Below are 22,181 nucleotides of genomic sequence, written 5' to 3'. Positions count from 1 at the left end.
CAGCTCCAAGCAAGACCTTTCATTGCATCTTCAGTGCTGTTTTTTAAGTTTACTACTGATTGCATTTCAAAAGGGCAAAACCATTAACCAATTACATCATAGAATGCCTTCAACTTGGAAAAGTGCCCTTAAAACTGGTGAGAAGGTCAGCAGTCAGATCATGCCTTGCCCTTTAGTGTAGGAGGTAGCACACCTGGACTGAGATTATTTAGCCAAAGGTCCCAGTTCCAGAGATAGCAGAGCTCCAAGACATCCTGGATAGTCTTCTCAAAGGCTGCTTCACAGAGACCATATTCATCTAAATGTGAACTGCCAGCTCAGACTGACAAGCCCTGATTTCAGCTACATGACTGCCTTTTTTTTTACTGAGGGTCATGGGAAGAGCTTAAAAATTTGGAGAAGCTCACAGACAGAAATTTTAATGACAGGAGTACATGCTCCATTATATAACTGCAGTAAGAAATCTAATAATAAACTATAAAATAAGACTGAGGTATTTCTCTTCCACCATTCCTCTCCAGAGGTGTTCCCGAGTTCATCTAGGTAATTTTTTTCACAGCAGGTTTACAGCCATCTTTGCAACATCAGGCTTTGTGGCTTGAAGACTTATTCTCGCTGCAGCACCACATTCTACACCTCCAGACTTCACTCCCTCTGGTGCAAGGGCTTTGCCTGATACCTGAAAACTAGCACCAACACTCCAGCCTACACACTAAATACACTGTGCCTTATGCCATCACTTCAGAAGATGCTTTCAGAAAAAAAGAAAAAAGAAAAAAAAAAAAAAAAAAAAAAAAAGAGAATGGCACCTCCCTTAAGTAAGTCTGCAAGTTGAGAAAGCAACAGCACTTTGAGAGCCTGTAGTTAATAGAAGAGTTATCAGAGATATGGCACATTACCAACAACTAAAGGTCCCATGGCTCAGCTTTAATGTATAATCACCAGCTCTGGGGGGCTGTCTCACATTAGTGGAATTTCTGCTGAACATCTCTAAGTTAAAGATTTATTTACAGGCTTTGATAGAGACCTTTTGATTTGCTTTAGCTCCTCTTGGTAAAAGACAGAGTTGCTGCGCCCACGCAAATCTTCCAGATGTCCCACGGATCAGAACAGTGACAGAGGGGAAAGAGTCATCTGCAAAGCACATGGGTTAAGAGAATCAGACATCATCATATACTGCAAACAGGTCACTGTGTAATCACTCAACAAGAAAATGCAGGCATGACAGAGTTTTGCTTTCATGGTTAATTCCTCCCTGACCCTGCAGAAAACTCCTGGTGAGAAACAAGCAAATCTCTCTGCAGCAGCAAAGTGCTAGTCTGTCAGCTCAGTACTTGCCACCTCAGTACTTGCCACCTCAGTTTCATCATTAAAAGCAACTTTGTTCCAAATTCATGCAGATCACCATTCTTCTCCAAAATACCTCCAAAAAAAAAATCAAAGATTGTCCAGTCACTGACTGTTTAGGTGAGACAATGCCCACATGGAGACACTGTTTCCATTATGCTTCCATGACCTCCTGCAAAAGTTCCTCACAAATAGCAACAGTAAAAACAGTGGAAGGACAAAAAGATAATGGTCAAACAGAATCAGAAGATTCCAACTCTACATTATAGAAAATTTTTCCCCACAAGGAATAGGGACACAGAGAAGCTGTCCTCTCAGGTTTACAAGACCCACTTGGGCAACACCAGGTTGGGTTATCCTGGTCCAAATCAGTGCTGGCCTTGTCTGCAACAGGAGGTCAGACAACAGAGTCCTGAGGTGCCTTCTACTGGCACAATGATGGTTTTAACATTGCAGGGATTTCAGTCTTCCTTCAAGATTTAAAAGGCCACCAATATTAGTCACCTTAGATGAGATCATCATACTTCATCATAAGCTTTTCTTCTTAAAAGTATTTGAATTTATCTTTTGTGCACATAAACTACACACTGGCACCATCAGGTGACTAGCAGAACCCTATTCCTTCCCCAGTATTTTCTGGGAAGTTCAGGGTGCAGCACAGCCTATGCACACATGGGACATAAGCACACACACAGAGAGAACCCAAAGCAGCTCCTCAGTCACTCACTTCCAGGATCTGCCTCACAACCGGCCTGATGTACTTGTGCATTATTGCAATTAATCTTGTCATTCGAAGGGGATTTGCAAGCAAGTTATATACAGCAAGAAAAGATAATCTAATTCTTGATTCCAGCAGCTTTGCAGGATTCCACAGTAACACATTTAGCAGAGGCAGAGTGAGGACGAGGACTGCTTAGCCTTTCTAGCATTCTAGTCAGGAACACACTTGCTCTAACACAGACTGGGGGTGGACATGTGCAATGGCTCCCAGCATTGTCACTTCCTGCAAGAGCTATTCAGTGATTCTCAACATGGTCAGAGCACTCTGGATCTCAACTCAACTTCTCAGCACCAGTTCATGCAGGTCTGTGCAATCTCTGCTTTCAAGACTAGTTTTTAGGCTCCATCCTATTTACAGATGAGGAAAATGTATTTGGTACAGTACATCAGCTCTAACATAAGTTAGTCTTTAACTGAGGTAGCATGTTAAAGAATTTTCACCTGTTCTATTAGGTAACACTATGACATGTGAAGACTTATGGGGGATCAATTATTCTGTTCAAAGCATTATTTAATTTAAGATCTTTGTAACACAAGTTCCTGATGGTCAAAGTCTATGAGGCTGAAATGAGTTGCACTCAGCTGTGAAAGCCAACACAAATCTCCTTTACAGGAGGCGTCATTGAGAGAAGAGGATCAGACATGGGAAAGTTGTAACAGCTCCTAAGTAACTAAAACCACCTGAGCTGAAAGCTGAAATATGCAGTAATAGCAGGCCTAAAGCAAGCAGCAGCAATGGTGCAAGCATAAAGGAGACATACTAACCATATGTAAAGCACTAGCTCCTATCAAGTGTCCTATACTCCACACTTTTATTCTTGTAGGAACAAGGATGTTTCAAAATGTAAAGCTATTGCTTTTGTCCATCACCCATTATTTCAATGGCAGCCAGCAGCAAGTAAATGATCTAACTGGTTGAAAGACTTGGACAACTGCACAAACAATTTGGGTAGGCTTGTGCATGTTAGATTATCAGTGCCATTAAAGTTATTCCCACCACTTAATCCCAGAGCAACACTCTGCTCTGTGTCCACCCATAGATAGGAAAGCCCCTGAAAGGTGAAAGACTCTTGATGAAGTACGTTTGTTTTGCAGCTCCATACAGAAAGTTTTAGCCTGAGAAAGAAGGAAATGGGAAATGTGAACTTACTCTGTTCATTCCCTAGAGGCTGCTCCAGCATGGCCAGGATGACGCTGTTATCCAAGACAAAGTAACGGAAGCTGTGCTTGTTTATGGTAGGGAGACGGGAATATTTAATTAACGTGGTCTCATTCACCAAGCTGCAAGGAGAAGCAGGACCACTGGGAGAAGGAAATGCTCCAAGTAACTGCATAATGCTGCAAGTGAGAAAAAAGTTGAGAGTTATCACAGATTAAGGGAACTGTTCCACCCAAGCACCAACTCTCACTCATTCTTCATCTGTGTTTTGACCTAGCAGTTCCATTATCAGGGCACATCTGCCCTTGCCCATCAGGTTGTTTTAAGATAACCAGCAACTTCAGAAAAACATGCATGAAAATCCACAAAGAAGGGTACTCTGCCTATAGAACAAGCTTCTTTATAACCCGGGTTACAAAGATATTAAGAGATGCTTTAAAGCACAAAAATCTGTACCCTTCCATAGCCTTCCATATGTTCATTTTTAAAGCATTTCTCCAGTCATCCATACTTCAGCCCTTTCATACCAACAAGCATTACAGACATGTCAGTACACTAGTTACAATTACCTTTGCTTTCTTCAAGTACAGATTGCAGTAGCTTAAAACCCTTTAAGTGGTTGGGACCCTAAAAGGTCCAGGATCACAGAAGCCCAACTATCACAGATGGTAATCTTCCCTGGAGAAAGCCTCCAGGTGGGGCCCAACAGTGCCCAACTCCTTGGAGCCACAACCTTAGGAGGCCACGTTCTAAATCATTTGAAGTTTTACAGGATCTCACTAACACTATTAGAAACTGAAAATTTCTATGGCAGGAACCAGTAAGGAGAGCTGTCCAGTGTCACACGATCTAAGTCAGGACTTTACCCTTAAAACCAACACCTAGAGTAAAAGTAAGTCTATTGATTGCTCTCCCCATACACTTTTCCACTTTACTGTGGAAACGGTTTCATCCCTCCAACTTAAAATAGGTACTTTCAGGCAACAATATGGATTTGTCCACAAGTTCCAATGAGCAGTTGCCTTTTCTTGGAAATTACACAGTTGTTTTTACTAACAGTAACATTTATAACAGTTGGGTTCCAAAGCACAGCAAAAAAGAAAGCAGCTATTGCCTTTTGCAAAACATATTTATCCTTCCCTCCTCAATCTGTCCTGTCTGCCACTATGCTGTTCAGCCCATAACACAGTGCTTTCCAACTTCTCTGGAGCAAATCCCAGTTTTCCTCTCTGTGCTTCCCTTTCCCAACCTACACATTATCTGTTACTGCATTTCCAGCAGAACCTCTCAAATATATTAATCAAGCCCAACGTTGTGGGCAGGCAGCCATCCCATCCTGCTCCAGCATACATGTGCTGCATGTGCCATTCCCTGCTGTCACACAGTGTCTAGCAGTTTCCCAACCAGAGTGGGGACAGCATATGTTGTCAGAAGGAGGAGAAGAGGAAATGGGAAGACAGGATCACTGGGGTGAGAGAGCAGGAATTGCTGTCTCCAGAGAGGCCTGGCCAGGAACAGAACACCAGGGCTGGAGGAGGGTCTGGGTTTTATTGAACAAGGAAGAGAGGGGACAGGAGGGGCAAACAGTGACCAGAGGGATCTGTTTCTGCTATCACCTGCAAGGGGAGGGGGAGAGAGCTAAGGCAGAGCACACCTCTGCCCAAACGGCAAAGAGAGGGAACTTCTGCCTAACTTCTTAAATACTCTTTTTACAGAGACCACCAACTGCAAACTCCCTATTAAACACTCTCAGACAAGGCAATACTGAACATTAAAGGTGCTCTGACAAATTACATACCATGTTAGTGTAGCTTCAGCAGCATCCTTCACTCGCATGGATGCAGGGTTTGGTTCCTTATCTCCTTTGTACTTGACCTCCTGTTCACTGTTTTTGGATTTACTCCCTGAAATGCCCAGCTCCACAATCTCCAGTACCTCTTTTAGACAGTCCTAAAACACAAGAACCATCTTGAAGCAGAAGCACTTCGATAAACATATCCAAAACCTCAGGGTTTTGAATATATCATTAAGTAAAAAAAGAAAATGCTGGTAATACGAGCTTTTTATTTAAAAGGCAGATGATTACTCCAACACCATCAAAATAAGATTATATTTGCTATGGAACTGGTATTTTTCCTTATAGGTGTTTACTTATACTATCTACTTACATTCTAATGGTAAAAAGTGCTCTGAATAAATAAATACACACAATATATTTCATTGCACACATACCAAACTGCCTAGAGGACTATTACGAATGCAACTGAAAAACGTAAGCATACTTAAAGAGATAATAACTGCATTTCTGGGACTCTTTGCAGAAGTTTTAAGTTCTAAGCACATTAAGAATGGACTCGGGTGGAAAACTGCAAGAAATCCTTCTCCAATTTTTTCAATTGTCAACATCTTTCATTAGTAAAACATATCATGGTATCTAATTCACCAAGAGAAAAGTAAGAACATTCTGAAAGTACATAGTAAAAGCTTCAACAAAATTATTACAGGAAAGACCAACACTCAGTAGAACTATAGATATGACACACCAGTGCTGTGCAGAACAAAATCACCTGCTGAAAATACTCAGATTGATACAACAAAGGTTCAGATCTCATGGCTTGAGCTACAAAATAATAAAGAAAGACTTCTCCTGAATAAATAAGTGATTAAAACTGAACATGATTGGTCAGGCTGTACCACCAGAAACCAGACAGGGTTCTGTATCTTAGCCTTTGTCCTTCCTTATATTCATTGTTGATATAGAATAAAAGTTGAAGAGAAAAATCCAGAGCAAAATTAACCAGCATTGGGCTGAAAAGACTGGCCACGAACAATTGCATCAGGATTTTACAGGGTAGCAATACAGCAGGTGAAATTCAATGCAAATCTAAGAGAAGGCACCTGGAAAGCTGCATTTTTAATACTTTCAAATATGCAGGGAAAGGTTCTCATCTGACTATCATGACTCAGGAATGAGCGAGTACCTAATGCACACAGTATGTGACACTAACTCCTTATAGTGGAAATTGAAATCAAAAAGACCTTAATGAAATGGAATAAAGCATTATGCAGCTGACAAGACACAACCTGTGCCACATCCAGGGAACCTATCCTATCACAGTCACCTACTGCCATGCCAGTACTCCAAAGCACACACAGAAAGCATCTTTATTTAAAAGTTCTGCTTGTGGCTTTTCAATCCTCTTCTTTTTAAAAAATATATCTATTTTCATATGTTACAGAATGAACAAAATATAAATATTTGTAATGTTCTATCTAAAAAGAAAAAATATTACATAATACATATCTATTCTCTATAAAAACACAGAAAGATCACTAAATTTGCTCTGAAAGAGATAATAATGAAAATGTGCATTCAAATTTTTTCATTTTTTTCTTAAGCAGTGGGGAAAAAGGCAATTGAAAATATGTCTCAAATTTCCTGTTCTTCTCAAGCTTACCAAGTAAATTCCACCTTATATGGAGCTATACTTGGCTCAGTTTCTAGAAAATCGGTGAAACAAACTCTGATTATTAAAATATTAGCATCAAAGGAATTCTGTTGAGACTAAAAATGCTTTAGTCAGGTAAGAGCTGAGAAATGAAGAAAGTCATGGCCACCTGCAGCAGGTAGCTATGGGTTACCCCATTCATTTCTCTTTTGGCTTTTTCTAGGATACTTTTCTTCTCTTTTTCCAGTTTCACAAAGCAAGAAGAAAGACTGAGACATTCCTATAACTATAAAAGGTAATTTTAAAGCCAAAGACTGTATTGGCAACTAAAGATCAGGTATCACTGGTGGGGTTTTTGGGGTCCCTTTGGGATCCCTGAAACTGCTTCTGCAGCCCTCAGCGACAGAGCAAGTTCCCGAGCCTTGCCCAGATAGAACTTTGGCTCGCGGCAAGCTCTCAGACCAGCGGGGAAAAGAGACTGGAATATGCAGAAAGGCACAAATCCATAGTTTATTCTATGAAGGCATCCTATCTAGCATATACAACGGTTAGGGTTTTACAGGGTTTTTTATATCTTTTGAGGGTTTTACAGTTTGCACCAATTACCAAGGGAATTTTACATTCTAACCAATTGCCGAGGGATTTTACATTCAAAGCTGGCCTATGGATACTAAAAGAAAATGAACCACTAATACTGAAGATAGATAAGAGGTTCTTCCAAGAGGGGGAAGCTGAATTCCTTTTGTATTCGTCATTTCACAAGCCATTTCTTATCTCTAAGCTATGGTTTTCCAAGGAGCTTGTTCTGAGGATGCAGGGAAACTTTCTTCTGTGTTTTCTGCTCCCTCCACAATCCGGAGTTAAAGTTCAGAAGTATTTTGCACAGCAACAATTTTTGAAATTCTTAGGAAAGCTAAGCAAATCACACTAAAGCACGGAGAACAGACAGGCTGGGCACAAAAGGATTTCAGATGCAGCACTGCAAACCCATCCAGTGGAGACTCTGACCTTCTCATCCAGCATGTCGGGGTGCTCCGTGAGCCACACACAGAGGCACTGGAAAGCTGCCACGATCATGGAGTGCAGGTCGCGGGAGTGCAGCGGGGCGGGGCGGCTGCACTGGTACACGATGTAGCTGCACACGGAGCTGATGGCACGCCTGCGGTCGGAGGGATCCACCACCACCTTCACCTGCAACACAGGGGACAGCGTGACAACTCCTCACCAAAAGCTCCCAGATAGAACAAGATAGACCATATGCATAGTTTATATGTAACCCGGCGTGCTAAGAAACTAGAATTCTAATAGGGTAAGAAGAAATGGTTCGAGTTCATGTTTTTAGCTTGTTGGGTAATTTGTGTATAAGAATCTAGGCACTGGGGAGAGATTAGCTCTTGCTTGCTCTTACTCTCTCTTTCTTCTCTCTTCTCACTGCTATTATCCTTGCCCAGAAGAAGACTGGAGCTGCAGCAGCAGCATCAACCTTCCTGGGACCTCAATAGGAGCAGTTTTTACTTCTAATTGGGACCTTACTTCTATTTAGGACTCTATGCTGTAAACTTTTAACATGGACTTTAACACTTGTGACTCTTTACCTTTCGAGACTGATGTGCCTGTATAATAAACAGCTTTATAACAAGCAATAACTGCTCGGCTCTTTTAAAGAAAACAACAACAACAACCCGACAGATATTGAAACTAAAAGTAAAGAAATGCTGCACTGAGGTGTGACCACATTGCCTAGCTTGGTTTCAAAGAGCAGGAGTGGTACCGGTGTGGCTTTGTAAGAAACCAAATGTAAGCTGAATTTGCAGTATTGAAATTCTTTTTCCACATATGCCTCTTCTTTAGCTCTAGCAACCCATTCTGTATCTCCAAGAACCCACTCATTGCCAAGTCCCCCACAGGGCTTCATTCTGCTCAAGTAACTTTCCCCTAGATATTCTCAGCACAGTAACTTTCACCACCGGTAGAAGGAACAAAAAAATATCCATGGACAAGCAGACCGACAAAAAGTCCATAACCTCTTCCCCAAAACTCACTGCAAACACCTTTCTCTGCTTCCTTCCCAGCTCAGGGCTGCAGAGAGCAAGGCTCCAAACGAGAAGGTCAGGAAACAGCACAATGAGCCATGAGGATCTCCACTGTAAGGCTAAAGTACTGAATTTCTCTCTTCTTTCTTATTCACAGTTTGTGACTCAGCACAGGAACAGATGGATTTTTCTAATCGGTAGCATCTGACCATGCATATCCAAGCATGTGCTGGTGCCAGCACTGAAGCCTGGCAGCTGTACCCCACAAATGGGAGTAACAATTCAGAGCCCCAGGATTTAACTAGAACATCCTTCAGAAGCTCAAGATCTACAGCAAACACAGTCCCCTCAAGATGAGCTTATGAAAGGCAGGTTTGTGAACCAGCACTCCTGCAGGAAACAAGATTTTTGACTTTTCTAAGTCCCACTAATAACGTGGTGCTGAACAAACCTAAGACAGGGCAGCCCCCACCTGAGAAAGGCTTTGGGACATGTCATCTCCAAAGACACAAGCTGAACAAGTTTCCACAGTATTTGTGCAGGAAGAAGTGATCTCTTTTTTCCCCACTTTGTTATAAAGGGGAAAGATATTCCAGGGCAACAATTACTTCAGTTGCATGAGAATTATACAAGGACTACAATATTTAACATTAACCTGGGCATACATTTGAAAAGATAAAGTATTTCCCCATTCCCATAACCGTACAAGAAAGAAAACCAAACCAAACCAAGACCCTAGCTTAACCACACAAGCTGCAGAAAGCCCTGGTTCTATATGGTGCTCTGTAAGATCCAATAATACACAGTAATTCATTTCTGAACACTTTCAAATACATTCTTCAGTTCTTGCAACTACACTAGTGAATAAACACCCAGTCCAATATGGCTCAGTGCTGACTTAATGCTCTAGAAACTGCCTGAGATACAGATTAAAAGAGATCTGTTGAGTTCCTGAGGGATATGACAGGAACTGCAGAATTGTCACACCAGGTTATCATGGCCACTCTAAGTACACTGCACTTTTGCTTAGCAAATGCCATGAAGTCTAGCCTAGGCACAAGAGCTCTCAGGTAGAAATAGGTATTTTACATGTCAACAACTCTTCTCCCCCACCTAGTAGCTTTAGTTATTTGTGTTGAATGAAGAACTGTGTGCAGACAAAGCTGTGAAGAAGGCAACACTTCATATTAGCAATACACTACATTTTGTCAAGCTCTAAAAACTATTTCCAAGATGAGAAGGAAGAGGAAAAGTGGTATAACAAGACGTTTCAGCAAAAAGGGATTCCCAGGCCATGTGTCCTTGGAACCACAGTGCGTTTACACTGGGAGAAAATTACCTACAGCAACAGTGCTGTTTTTTTTTTCATTTCCAAACAGAATAGTTGCTGACAAACTCAACCACAGAAATCTGTTTTGTGGCATGACTTCCACCCAGGCAAGACTACAACCACCCTAGGAGAAGGAGCCAGAGCACACCAAGCTGCATGTCTCACCTTTGCCAGTCCAGAGAGAAGCTCCAGGGCAGCCAGAGAGATACTCATGTCCTGTCTCCACTGGGAGTTGAGCCTTTGGGTTACCAGGTGAATGCTGCGGATGAGCAATCCAGCAGCTGTATCTGTATGAAGAGCTAGGATATAACCCCAAAACCACACACCACAGGGAGGGAAAATAACTAAGCATTAGTGACAAAAAGCAAAGCACAGGCACGAGGCAGAGCAGCCACAATACAGACATGAAATAAACCCTAACCATCTTGAAACTGGGTTGATGCCTTTTGCACAGGCTAACTCCCTTATGTACTCTGCAGGCATCATACAAACCAGCTAGCTCAATTTAATTTTTTTTTAAGATATTTTTAATAATCCCAGAGCTCTGCTGCATTTTAGCACCAGAACAGCCAGCTTCAGATTTTGCTATTATACTTAAATTGTCTGTCACGTTATGTCTTTTAGTCTCTGGAAAATACAGGCATTGGTAATGCATATTAAACATTAGTAGTTGTATAGAGGAACTAAGGAGCACATGTAATTTCAAATATCTGTGTCAGAAGTTAACCATTCTTGGTACACCTAACGTTTATCAAAAGCTGCACTAATTCAATAGACATAGATTATGAAAGAATCGGTGCTAGAGAAACAATTATTTTTTAACCTTCTGTTCCCTTGAACCTTTAATTCAAAATTAAAAATACAAAATGTTTTAAGTATCAGTTGTTCTCACTTCAAAATACTACAGGACATAAATACTTTCTGTACGTTAAAATTGAAGTATGCAAATTAATGTCAGAAATAAAAAACTGCTCAATGACTAGTTATAAAGAGACATGAGAATTATGACAGATAAGGCATATTCTTCCCAAAATTTAAATTACCTTATTTAACACACAAGAACTATGTCCAATGTCACACCAGGAGCAGATTCAAGAGTCTACAGTAACAAATAGACCATCTTGTTTACTAGTAAACAGTAACAATAGACCATGTTGCTTTTAATTTTCTCTTATTTGAAGCATCCAATGGAAACACAAATTCTTTTCGTAAGCTCCTTACAACCTTACCTTCTGTACACAGGAAATTTTAAAAATCCAATAAAATTAATATATTACAAAAATATATTTCAAGTTATGTCATGGTATGAAGAATCTGCAATTCAAATATTTTGAAGATTTTAAAAAATCTTACAAATGAGTATTTTTACAAGCACTTGTCAGTGAAAACCCACATAAATTAAACACACAGTTCAAATGGTTTGCAGAAAATCAGCTCTTTGATAATTTCAAAGAAACAAATCCTGTAGGGAAAGCACCAACATGTTTATATGAATTTCTAGAATATACTGAAGCCTTTCCTGATAATCTCTCTCCTCTTGCTATTTACAGAGCTAGATAAAAAAAACTCAAACATTTTTGGTTGGTGATGACCGAATTGTCAGTCTAGGCTACAATATAATAAAAGTGATTTGTTCTCACATTTAATTGGCCAACATCAGTTAAACTGAAGACCAAAGGAGCAAATGAAATTGCAGGATCTTGACAGTCAGACAGCTTATCACACACAGATTTAGAACAAGGATTTTACTACAGAGTGTCAAAAATGGACAGTACAAGACATAGCAAACTAAAGTTAATTACTAAATTCTATTGTTATAACATATGACATATCACAAGCATTCTGCTTACTTGCTCTATTGAAGCCAGAATCCCTGAAATGTTCTTTCAATGTGGTTTAAGAAAAGGTGCTGCAGAGGTCAGGTGAGTATTTGGAATGCTATCACAATGAATGAAGCGATTAATTTGTACCTGGTGTACATATATCCCATTCTTGTTGACAGAAACTAAGTGTCTTGAAAAACTAAAGTTTTTAAACACCTTTTTCATAAGCTTTTATATTATGATTTTGAAAATGTTAAGAGTCCTTTAGCAAGGTTAAGACAATCAGTGGAAGGGCACACATGAGTGCAGACTTGCAGCACACAGCTGGGCTATCCCCCTGGCTTCAAGCACCTGGGCACATTAATGCTTTAGCCAGAACTAGAACAGAAAAACCCAGCAAACATCAACCCATGAGAGGGTTTTCCAAGAGCTATCCTTACCATAATCCCTCAGGAGAGCCTGTGCTGGCCGCTCACTGTCGGGTGTTGTGGGCTCTGTGCTGCCACCGCTTGCAGTGCTAATGCTGCTGTTAGTGCGACTGTGGCTTTTGAAGAGGTTGTTTTCACCACCATTCTGCAAAGTGAAAGGTAGTTTAGAGAGATCAGAAAATTTCTGAGTTCCCCATGCTCTCAGATACAAAAGACCAAACCTCAAGATGCTACCTGGTAAAGTAAGGAATGCATTCTTTCTGAAGGGTAACTTCATAAACAAAAAATACTCACTGTTTCCATCTGACAGCCAATGGCTTCTAGCAGTGCTGAATCCTGAACAATATTTAACATTGCACCTGCAGAATCAGATAGAAGAAAGTAACTACGGACTACAGTAGAATTGCCTACTAACAATTACCAAGCAGCACAGAAGGTCTTATATAGAGGTTTGCAGCCCCGTTTTATAAAATCTCATTAAAACACAGGACTTGCTTTGAGCTTAGCCATCTGAAGCAGATGAAAGTTGAGACAGCTATGTTAAAAATGCTTTGAACACAGTCTAGAAAGACTGAGAGGAGATCTCATATCAATATTACAGATCAATATTGCAACAGTGGGTGTCCAGAGGATGGTGCCAGACTATGTTTAGTGGTACCTAGCAACGGGACAAGGAGTAATGCACAAACTAAAATACAAGAAGTTCTACCTCAACACAAGAAAAATCTTCCTTCATGGAGGGTGGCAGAGCACTGGAACAGGCTGCCCAGGAAGGTCATGAAATATCCCTCTCTGAGTTCATTCAAAACCCACCTGGACAGGTCCCTGTCACTGGTGATTCTGCCTTGGCAGGGAGTTAGACTGAATGATAGCTATCCAGAGGTCTCCTCCAGCCCCAACTGTTCTGTGATAGGTCTGTCAAATTCCTCTGTTTGGAAGAATTTTGGGTCCACAGAACAGCTGAAGTGGTTCCTTGTCTCACACCAGACTGTTCTCATTTAAAAGCTCATGTTACATTTAAGGTTATCTATAAGAAGCTGAGTTCATAATCTAAGGTGGGATACACTGAAATTCCCTCTGCCTGGAAGTTTCCCCCCAGCCTCTCAGTTTACATGCTCTAATTTCCATCAGTGCCCAAAATACTGTATTCGAAAAGCTGAAGCTCTTAACTGCAAGGGTCACCAACCTCACTGCATCCAAGCCAGTCAGGACAAGAGTTCTCTCTTCAACCTCAAGGAAGTTTTAACTCACTTAAATCAAAACTGCTGATGTGTCTTAACCAAGGTGCCAAGCAGGTACAGGCTGTTCAGTCTCACCCCCAGATGATGAGGGAAGAAGCAGTAAGGACATGGACCTGAAACTGGCACGTTTGGTGGATTCAGTTTTAATTTTCTGCCTCCTTCCCCTGTCTCATCCATCAACGAACATTTAGGAAAATACAACTTACTCTGTGAAGGGAAATGACAAGACAAGGGGGAATTGTTTTCACACAGAAAGGGCAAGGTGAGGTGGGATGATGTGAAGAAATTCTTCCCTGTGAAGGTGGGAAGGTCCTGGCACAGGTTGTCCAGAGAAGCTGCAGCTGCCCCATCCCTGGAAGGGCCCAAGGCCAGGCTGGACAGGGCTTGGAGCAACCTGGTCTAGTGGAAGGTGTCCCAACCCAGGAAATGGGGGTGGAAGGCATGGTGGAATGACATGAGCTTTAAGGTCTCTTCCAACCCAAACTACTCTAATTCTGTGAAATGCACCACCTGCTGCCAAAAATCTATTGGCAGATAGAAACAAACCCTGATTCTGTTGAGAAGCCGGTGGCACATGTGAGAAGTTCTGGCTAAACTGGAGATTCATGAATCCCCTCCAGCTAAAGCTAGCAGGAAATAAGCACCTGTTTCCAAAGGTGAAGTTAAGAGGAGGAATACAGGGCAGGTGAACTGACAGGGCCTAGCATGGGAATAATTCCCACTAGAAAAGCCATCCAAGGTCCAGCTGGCTGCAGACCAACTCAGTGTGGAGACAGTGTCAGACACAGTACTAGAGGTGGGACAACCTCACCTGCACCAGTGCTCTGAGGGTCTCACTTGGAAACCACGGATAGCCTCACCCCTTCACCAGCACTGGGTGCAAATTATTCTTTCAAATCATTCCCCTCTAGTCTTCTGTGAGAAAAGAAACTGCTTAAACTCTTGCCAGGTAACCTTTCAAAAGTCTTTGAGACTTGGATTTGTTTTCCTTCCCTTAACGATGCATCATTTTCTTGCCCTCCCTTGTTAACTAGGTAAACTGTTTGCCTCCCAAAACAAGGCAGACACTTCTCTCACAACACAAGACTGTTGCCTTTTTAAACAGACAAAAGGAAACTGGTAAGAGCAGGAACACCATTATGTTGAAAAAAACACTTCTAAAGAGAGAAGAATAAGGGGGGACAAGAGTAATAGGCATGTACATTTGTACTTATCTGAAAACATATTTGACAGATTATGCAATACTCAAGTTTTCATCTTTACTTCCTGAGCATTCAGTATAATGTTAATCCACTCTCTACCTCAAAGAACAGTTTGTCAAATTGTGCAAGAGCTCCACAATCTATTCCAAAACTTTTCGCTTTTATCTGAGGATTTACACACTGCTAAACAAATGTCATCTCTATTTTGCCAGTGCTGGACCACCAGTCATCAGTATGTCAATGTTTCTTAAGCTTAACCATGCCAAAACCTAAGGCCTTCTCCAAAATCCATTAGTCAAGAATCCTTCCTAAAACTGTAAATTTTACCTACTTCCTGTGCTAGAACGTGCTTTACTTTTGCCTCCACTTTTCAAGTACTGCTCCACATAAAAGGAGAGAAATTAACAAAAATGTGAGGCTTTTAAGATGTTTTCATAGTATGAAGGAGATTACACATATGACAGCCTGCCAGGAATTTAAACCCTCTTCTTGCAAAGCAACACAGCACTAATAACCCATATTATCCCAGGACAGATTAAGACAGGCACTTCTATAATACAGTTAATAAATAAAAAAGCTGAAATAACCTAGTATCATTTGAGTGTTGTTTGGATCAGTTTCTGTTTGCAAAGCTCCTATAAGGATATTCACAAGCCTCAGCTTCAAGGACAGGAATGTTACTGGCTTATCATATGCTGAACCATCATCATTGCTGAACTTCCCTTCCAGGACAACCTGAAGAAAAAATACACTTATTTCAGTATCAATTAAAGATCATGTCAGCAGAGTTTCAAAAGTCAACATTCATAGCACACATTGCTACTGACACCTTGTAATATGGTCTTACTGTTTCATGTTCACTGGAAGAGTTCTAGTGCTAAGGAAAACACCCAATACAACCCACAACCCATCCAAATCCCACTCCCAGGGAAAGAAAAATGGAATGCAAAACAGTGATAAATGTACTACCTCGGACTTTATTGTTCCAAAATGATGAGGGAGAGGCAACAGAGATAGCAAGATGTTAATGGAAGCTCTTCTTAGCTCTGTGGGGTTTACATAGATTTTAAACTTTGAGAGTTCTCTGCAAATCAAAGCATGAGACAGTTAATCAACTTTTCACAAGAATCTGGAGCTGAACATAATTAAGTTAACATTAAATATACACCCACCCAAGGACCTTAGGTAGTTTGCAGTATGCAATGTAGCTGTTTCTTTCTAAGACTTATCCAAAAGAAGCAGCGGCTCAGATTTCGGCCCAGGAGATAAAATAATGCTTTTTGTCTAAATGCCTAACATCCAAATGAAACATAGTACCAAGACATAATAAATACACTGAAGGAGGCATGCAGAGACTAAGTGCCTAACTTAGCAAAACATTCTAAAATCTATAAAGCTCTGATAAGAGCCTACTCCAATTTCATCAGCCTAAATTATCAACTTTTCCATTTAATGATGCATAAGATTACTTTCTTATTGAATACACTGCAACAACAGCCACTAATGAATATCTTGTGAAAGTTTACTTTAAAATCAATAGGCTTTCAATTGTTTTTGACATATTTCAATATATTTTCCTATTCTTAAAGACACTGCTTTGCATCAATAAATATGCACCTAACAACTCACATATTTAAAATAAGCACTACTATTGCTTTAAAGAAAATTGCATTAAATCAAACTGAAAACTTGAGCTTACACAGTGTTGCTATTATCACCATCAAATACACACACACTGTAGGCCCCACACTGCAGAATTCTTTGGTGAAATTACACAGGAATGACAAAAGACAAACACCTCCCAACATCTCTAATGATGCTTATATGGAAATGGCAATTTACCTGTCAGGTAAAATAGTTTCCAGAGCCGAAATGAAGTAGGGAACCACAACGTCAATGCCTTTCAGGTCACAGCAGAACAGAGGAGGGGAGTTTAGAATAACACTGGCAAGAACCGGGTGGCAAACGAAATCTGCTATCTGCAAACCCTGAATTAAAAGCATGTAAAATCTGACAAAGAAAGATAAGATTTAATTATTTGCACATAAAATCATCAGAATCCCACATGATTCTGCAGCCACTATTTGATCTTGTCTACATAAAACAGAGTAGGTTTCAAAACCAGAGCTAGGAAACTACATAAGACTGGTAAGTCCTCCCCTACGTTACTCAGGTAATGTAGGGGAAGACTTACCAGTCTTATACAGGCAAGCACACCTGACCAGCTTAATAAACCCTCACAAATGACAGGTATTTCATATGAAAATCCAGTGCAGCACAGTTTTACTGAAATCTTTGACTTGTTGCAACACCCGGACTGAGAAGTGAGTAAGCACGATCAGCTGGTTACTAACAGTGGATCACCTGCTCTCCACTACTCCCTTCCCATGTAAGGATAGGAGCAAGATCTTGATTTTAACTCCACAATATGAGAAAAATACTGTGAAATCTTGGGGGAGGCAGTGGACAGGATGTCAGGACAAGACACACTGGTCAGCAATTTAGAAAATGAGACCAATTATAACCATCATAACCACTTCAAGTGAAAAAGCAAGGGCAGAAACCCAGTTGCTCATCATCCTAGAGCAGTCAGCTTCTTTTGCAGCTTCTTGTTAGTTCATATTTCTCTTGGCCAGTCACAGTGGGATTCTTTTGTGCCTGCTAGACTTTTGAAACAATTAAGAAGGCATACACATGCTCTATCTATTTCTTGAATGTTGTAGTAGTTTTTGTATAAAGTTGTTTAATATTCTGGGAAGTTTTAATGCCAATTGGGACAAACATACCTGAACAATTTTAGAGAATCATAATTTAAAACTGATTCTCTGCCTCTAGCATTTACTATTTTACATTACAAAAATTTGTGAAAAAGGTATATCATGACAGGCAAAACTGCTTCATTTTCTCAGAAATAAAACTGAACACAGAGGTAGTTCAAACACAACAGTAATAATGGGATTACTGCATTTCAATACTCAGAAGGTGAAAAAAAAAAAAGCAACTACAAAAAAACAAACCCAATGATGTGGTATTTGAAAACAGAAGACCTTTGTGGTCTAATAAAGTTTAAACAAGTCTTATGCCCGCACACTTATTTTTTTTCCATCTGAACAATATTCAACTAAATGAAAATAAAAATAAAGGAGGCAAGAAAGTGACAAAGAAAATGTTCCTTCCGGCTGGAAGCACTTTAAGGTACTCTCCTTCAACCGAAACTTGAAGAAAACCCAGTGAAAGGCAGCATCATGAAAATGTGAGGGGAAAACAGTGCTGGGCTTGGCCAGGAATCCCACCTCCAGCCTCTGAAGACCAATCTGGTGTTTTTAAACTGGTAACACAGGATTCAGACAGCGAGTGAATGCTATTCACTAGGAATTAGTCTGCATCAAAAAGTTACACCAATAAAGCAACTGGAAGATAGGTTAGTACCGAGATAGGTAAGCTGGTAATATTTCCTCCCCAGTCTTCTTGCTACAAAATATCCTACACAGTGTCCCGCATGCCTCTGCCCTTCCTGCTTCATAGTTGTCTGGGAATTCACTGGCATCAAACATGGGGTTGGAAGCCATAGTGTCTGTGGACATTTGGGATCCTTTCCGGCGGAACTCCACACTAGCCTGCGTTGCTATAGCTGGGAAGAGAAAAAACAGCATTTCAGTGTGCGTGACAGGGTACAGAACAGGCTCATGGGATCCTGGACACAAAGATCAAGTCCAATTGAGTACTTAACATGAAGCTATTAGTTCACTGTACTTGAGCCAGTGCCTCTGTTTAGGAAGTATCTGTGGGTGTACCTAACTTGTTTTCTTCGTAAGGATGATAACAACTGATCTTCATATCTTAGAGACTGTCCCAACTTCTTGCTGGGAAGAGTGCTTATATCCAATACTAGCTTCCTACCCTCTCTGAAAGGGCAAGGATCTGCCTCACCTGGTTCTCACCCCTACAAAAAGTAAATTGCCACCTTCCCTTGCTCCCTTAAGAAACAATTTTTCAATGGTGCCATCACTATTGACTTCCAAGGAAGTGCCTAACTTCCAGCTGGCCAATTTCTCTCATGCTGCCCTGAACACCAAGCAGCTTTGATCCAGCCTTGTTGTACAAACATACTTACAAAACACATAATAAAATAATTTTAAGGATCCATATGAGAATGGGATTCCACAACCTTCCCTTTCTCCTAATTTGGTCCCTCTCTCCTCACATGATCACTAGAACTGCCAAATAAATAAGATAGCCTCCAGACAGCAGCTACCATGAGCTGGCTGTCTCCTGCTCCCTATCCCTACTAGAAGCTCCACGACCCTCTCAGAGGGTCCTAACCTGGTTCTGCCCAGCTCTGTACTCCTCCCCACAGGCCAGTTCTGCCAGCCCAGGCCACTCCAGCCCATGTCCTTCTGGAGAGCCTTCTGGTTTCCCTTTCACACATCAGAATCCTGTGGATATAAGACCACTTGCTCTGTTGGCCCCATCCTTTCTTCCAGGATAGCTACCAAAACAAAATATACACTGCACTCAAGGTGATTGATTACTTTTTCAATTTTTTCCCCCCCCTCTTCCTTGGACAGCTTTGCTCTAGGACTACTAACATGTTAAAGAGTGTGTTCTTGTTTTTAGCTAAGACTAGATGGATTTCCAAAACTTTTATAAACTACAAAAGCAAACAGCAGACAATGTGTGCTCCTGACATAATCACACCTATGTGTTTCTACCAGCAAAAGAGAACTTCTGTCTCAGCTCTGGGACACTGGAGAACAGCAGGTTCACAGTCAGCCTTGCAAACAAAGGCATGTTAACACTTTAGCAGTTGGAATACCTGATAATTTACAGATAGAGTGCTTTTTTGTTTTGTTTTAAAGGAAATGTCTTAATGACAAGTGCCTACTCCTAATTTTTTGTTCTCAAATTTATCATTTAACCTACATTTACCTCAAATTTTAATTGACATTAAGTAGGAAATAAGTACAAATCTTTATGCATCTTCCCATGAGCCATTTTTTGTCCTAAATAAGCTATCCAGCAATATACTGTAGTTGGAAAAAAACACTACATGCACAATGCATACAAATCAAACACTAGGTCTGTAAAATAAGCTTTAAGTAAAAAAAACATGGTTAGTGCATAGTCCTGAAATTCATGACATGATCACAGACTAAAGTACGGAAAAGATGGGACTGATTCAGGCAGATTAATTTGCTTTTGCCAACAATCCTCCCCATTCAAAAACACACACAAAAAATTACTTGTCTTTTTCAAGTAAAAGTGCAAAAGCTACAAAGAGACAATGAGAATGAATTTACAAATAAAATATGGGATTATGGAAAAAGAAAAGCATGACCGCAATTAAGGAAAAGCTACTGGTTCCTACTTACAAGATTTATAAGAAAGAAGAATTTGGATAAAAGATGCTGCAAGATAATAGAAATAAAATGGAAACAAATCAAAGGACAGCAGTAGTTATAAAATACTTTTAAAGATGGTGAAATAGTAATATAAGTTAAGAAGCTTTTAGCTTTTTAAAAAATAGATTAAAAGCTTTATGATACAGCAAGCTTGTTAAACACATAGGAAATTGGCATACAGGTCCAAAATTATGGTTTTGAAAGTACCATGCAAAACAATGAACAAAAAGTTACAAAATACGACTAAAATTTAGAGCTGTTCGTATCAACATACCTTCTGTTAAAGAACTGGTGTATTAACCCTTCTCAGCTCACAGACCTGTCCCCATGTTGCAGTGCTCATGGAGCATACACCAGGCTATCCTAAGCCTCCTCTGAATTGGGGGGGGGGGGGTGTCTTGCAGGGGCAAAGTTACTTACCTGCAATCTCCTCCCAGCAGTACTCCTGCTTCCAAACCAGGAGTTCCCAATGGTATTACAGCTCCCACTTCCCTAAGCCAAGTTGCTAACAGCCAGAATACCTGAGCATGCTTCCCCTGACCACCAGCTTCATTAACAATCTTCCAAAGCAGAAACAAAAGGTAGAACACTCCCAGAAACATTAACATCTCAAAACACATCCAGAGAGTGAAGAGAGTAAGAACTCCAGCAGCCAGGTACTACCCACCATGGCAGAGTGAGACCTGTGACCAAGCCCCACAGCAGCACTCACTATTACCCCAGACAGGGCTGCTTGGAATTTGCTTCTAGAGCCCCAGAAACATTCTGTGGGACATAAATGACAGTAGAACGAGAAGAGATGAGGGTAATAATGTACCCCAAGGCTCTCCCACTGCCAACAGCCCCTGGGTGATAGCAGCAAGCTCCTGAGGTGTCTCCTTCAGCTGCTCTAAACTGCAGAGCTGGCATCCTTTAGGTACAAGGACTGCAAATGAGCCCATCAGATTGGAAGATTCAGTTGCTGAAATGCTGGTGGTGGTGAGCCTCTCCCCACTCTCAGAGGCTGAGGACAGTAGGTAGCAGCAGCATGCACCATACAGCCAAGCTGGTCTGAAACACATCCTGCCCCTGAACCTGCCCTGGCACAGATACACACACTCCAAGCTGTATTCTTGGTTAACCTCATACAGGCTCTGTATACAATTTCTTATGAAGGTGTTATCTATCATAGGGCTCTATTTATCCCACACTATCAGCTACATAAATACCACACACCCATCTAATTCTAACGACTATGCCAGCAGGATCTAGCTGTTTTCAAAACACCATCTTCCAACAGGCCATTTTTATTCTCTCACCACAACACGATGTTTATCAGCTGCCCACCATAAAGCTTCACCATTAAAGTCCGTTTACAGAAACTAAAACCTGATAAGGATACTCAAAGCCCAAAAGCATCATGCCAATGATGGCCAGATCATTGCTCTGCTTCAGAATCCAAGGACACCTTGAAGGACAGGGCTCAAAGAGCAAAGAGGACAACTGCTTTCCAGGTGATAACCTCCACTAGCAGCCAACTGTATACAGATGACTTCCAGCTAATCTTGAGAGAGAATAATTCTCTCTTCCCAAAGACAGACAAAACCAGAACAACCACAAATGTGGAAGACCTACTGTTTTCCAGTCAAGAGTTGGTACAAGAAGTTCACTTGTGAGATGACAGAAAATTGCAAGTCCGTGAGGTAGCAGTTAACCTGACAAAATCAGGAGGGCTGAGGCTGAAGAGGCCTCTTGAGATAGTCAGCTCTTATCTGCAAAGCAAGTTCATTTACCTTTATCTATTTACAGTTTTTCATCTCAAGACTTACAAAAAGCTTGATATTTTTCTACCCATCATTTTTCATTACTTCTTTTCTGGAGGTTAAAGAGTTCCAATGGTAAAACATGAGATCCTGGGACAAGGAAAAAAGGATGGGTAGAGGGGTACTCATTCACATCAGCCTTGATCAAGTGCTCTTGAGCTCATCAAAAATGTGTGCTGTAAGAT

General features: G+C 40.8%; 1 protein-coding gene across 5 annotated transcripts in view; it reads right to left on the bottom strand.

Annotated features, from left to right (window-relative positions):
- Positions 1 to 22,181, bottom strand: part of RALGAPB (Ral GTPase activating protein non-catalytic subunit beta) — a 62,849-nt gene that overhangs the window by 17,742 nt on the left and 22,926 nt on the right. Inside the window, exons 10-21 of one of the 5 annotated variants that reach the window (XM_088174996.1) lie at positions 20,165 to 20,200; positions 18,222 to 18,423; positions 16,635 to 16,802; positions 15,762 to 15,876; positions 15,380 to 15,527; positions 12,644 to 12,708; positions 12,362 to 12,494; positions 10,264 to 10,397; positions 7,744 to 7,926; positions 5,085 to 5,236; positions 3,278 to 3,465; positions 1,028 to 1,134 (exon numbers count right to left, since the gene is read on the bottom strand). In XM_088174996.1, coding sequence (XP_088031122.1) covers positions 1,028 to 1,134; positions 3,278 to 3,465; positions 5,085 to 5,236; positions 7,744 to 7,926; positions 10,264 to 10,397; positions 12,362 to 12,494; positions 12,644 to 12,708; positions 15,380 to 15,527; positions 15,762 to 15,876; positions 16,635 to 16,802; positions 18,222 to 18,423; positions 20,165 to 20,200 — 1,631 coding nt within the window. The remainder of the gene's footprint in view (positions 1 to 1,027; positions 1,135 to 3,277; positions 3,466 to 5,084; positions 5,237 to 7,743; positions 7,927 to 10,263; positions 10,398 to 12,361; positions 12,495 to 12,643; positions 12,709 to 15,379; positions 15,528 to 15,761; positions 15,877 to 16,634; positions 16,803 to 18,221; positions 18,424 to 20,164; positions 20,201 to 22,181) is intronic. The other 4 variants (XM_088174997.1, XM_014886238.2, XM_014886235.2 and 1 more) reach the window with 4 other exon arrangements.

The sequence above is a fragment of the Sturnus vulgaris genome, chromosome 17 (genome assembly GCF_052056855.1).
Source record: "Sturnus vulgaris isolate bStuVul1 chromosome 17, bStuVul1.hap1, whole genome shotgun sequence".
Classification (NCBI taxonomy): domain Eukaryota; kingdom Metazoa; phylum Chordata; class Aves; order Passeriformes; family Sturnidae; genus Sturnus; species Sturnus vulgaris.
Note: the sequence above shows the minus strand (reverse complement) of the source record. Positions and strands in the feature narration are given on the sequence as shown.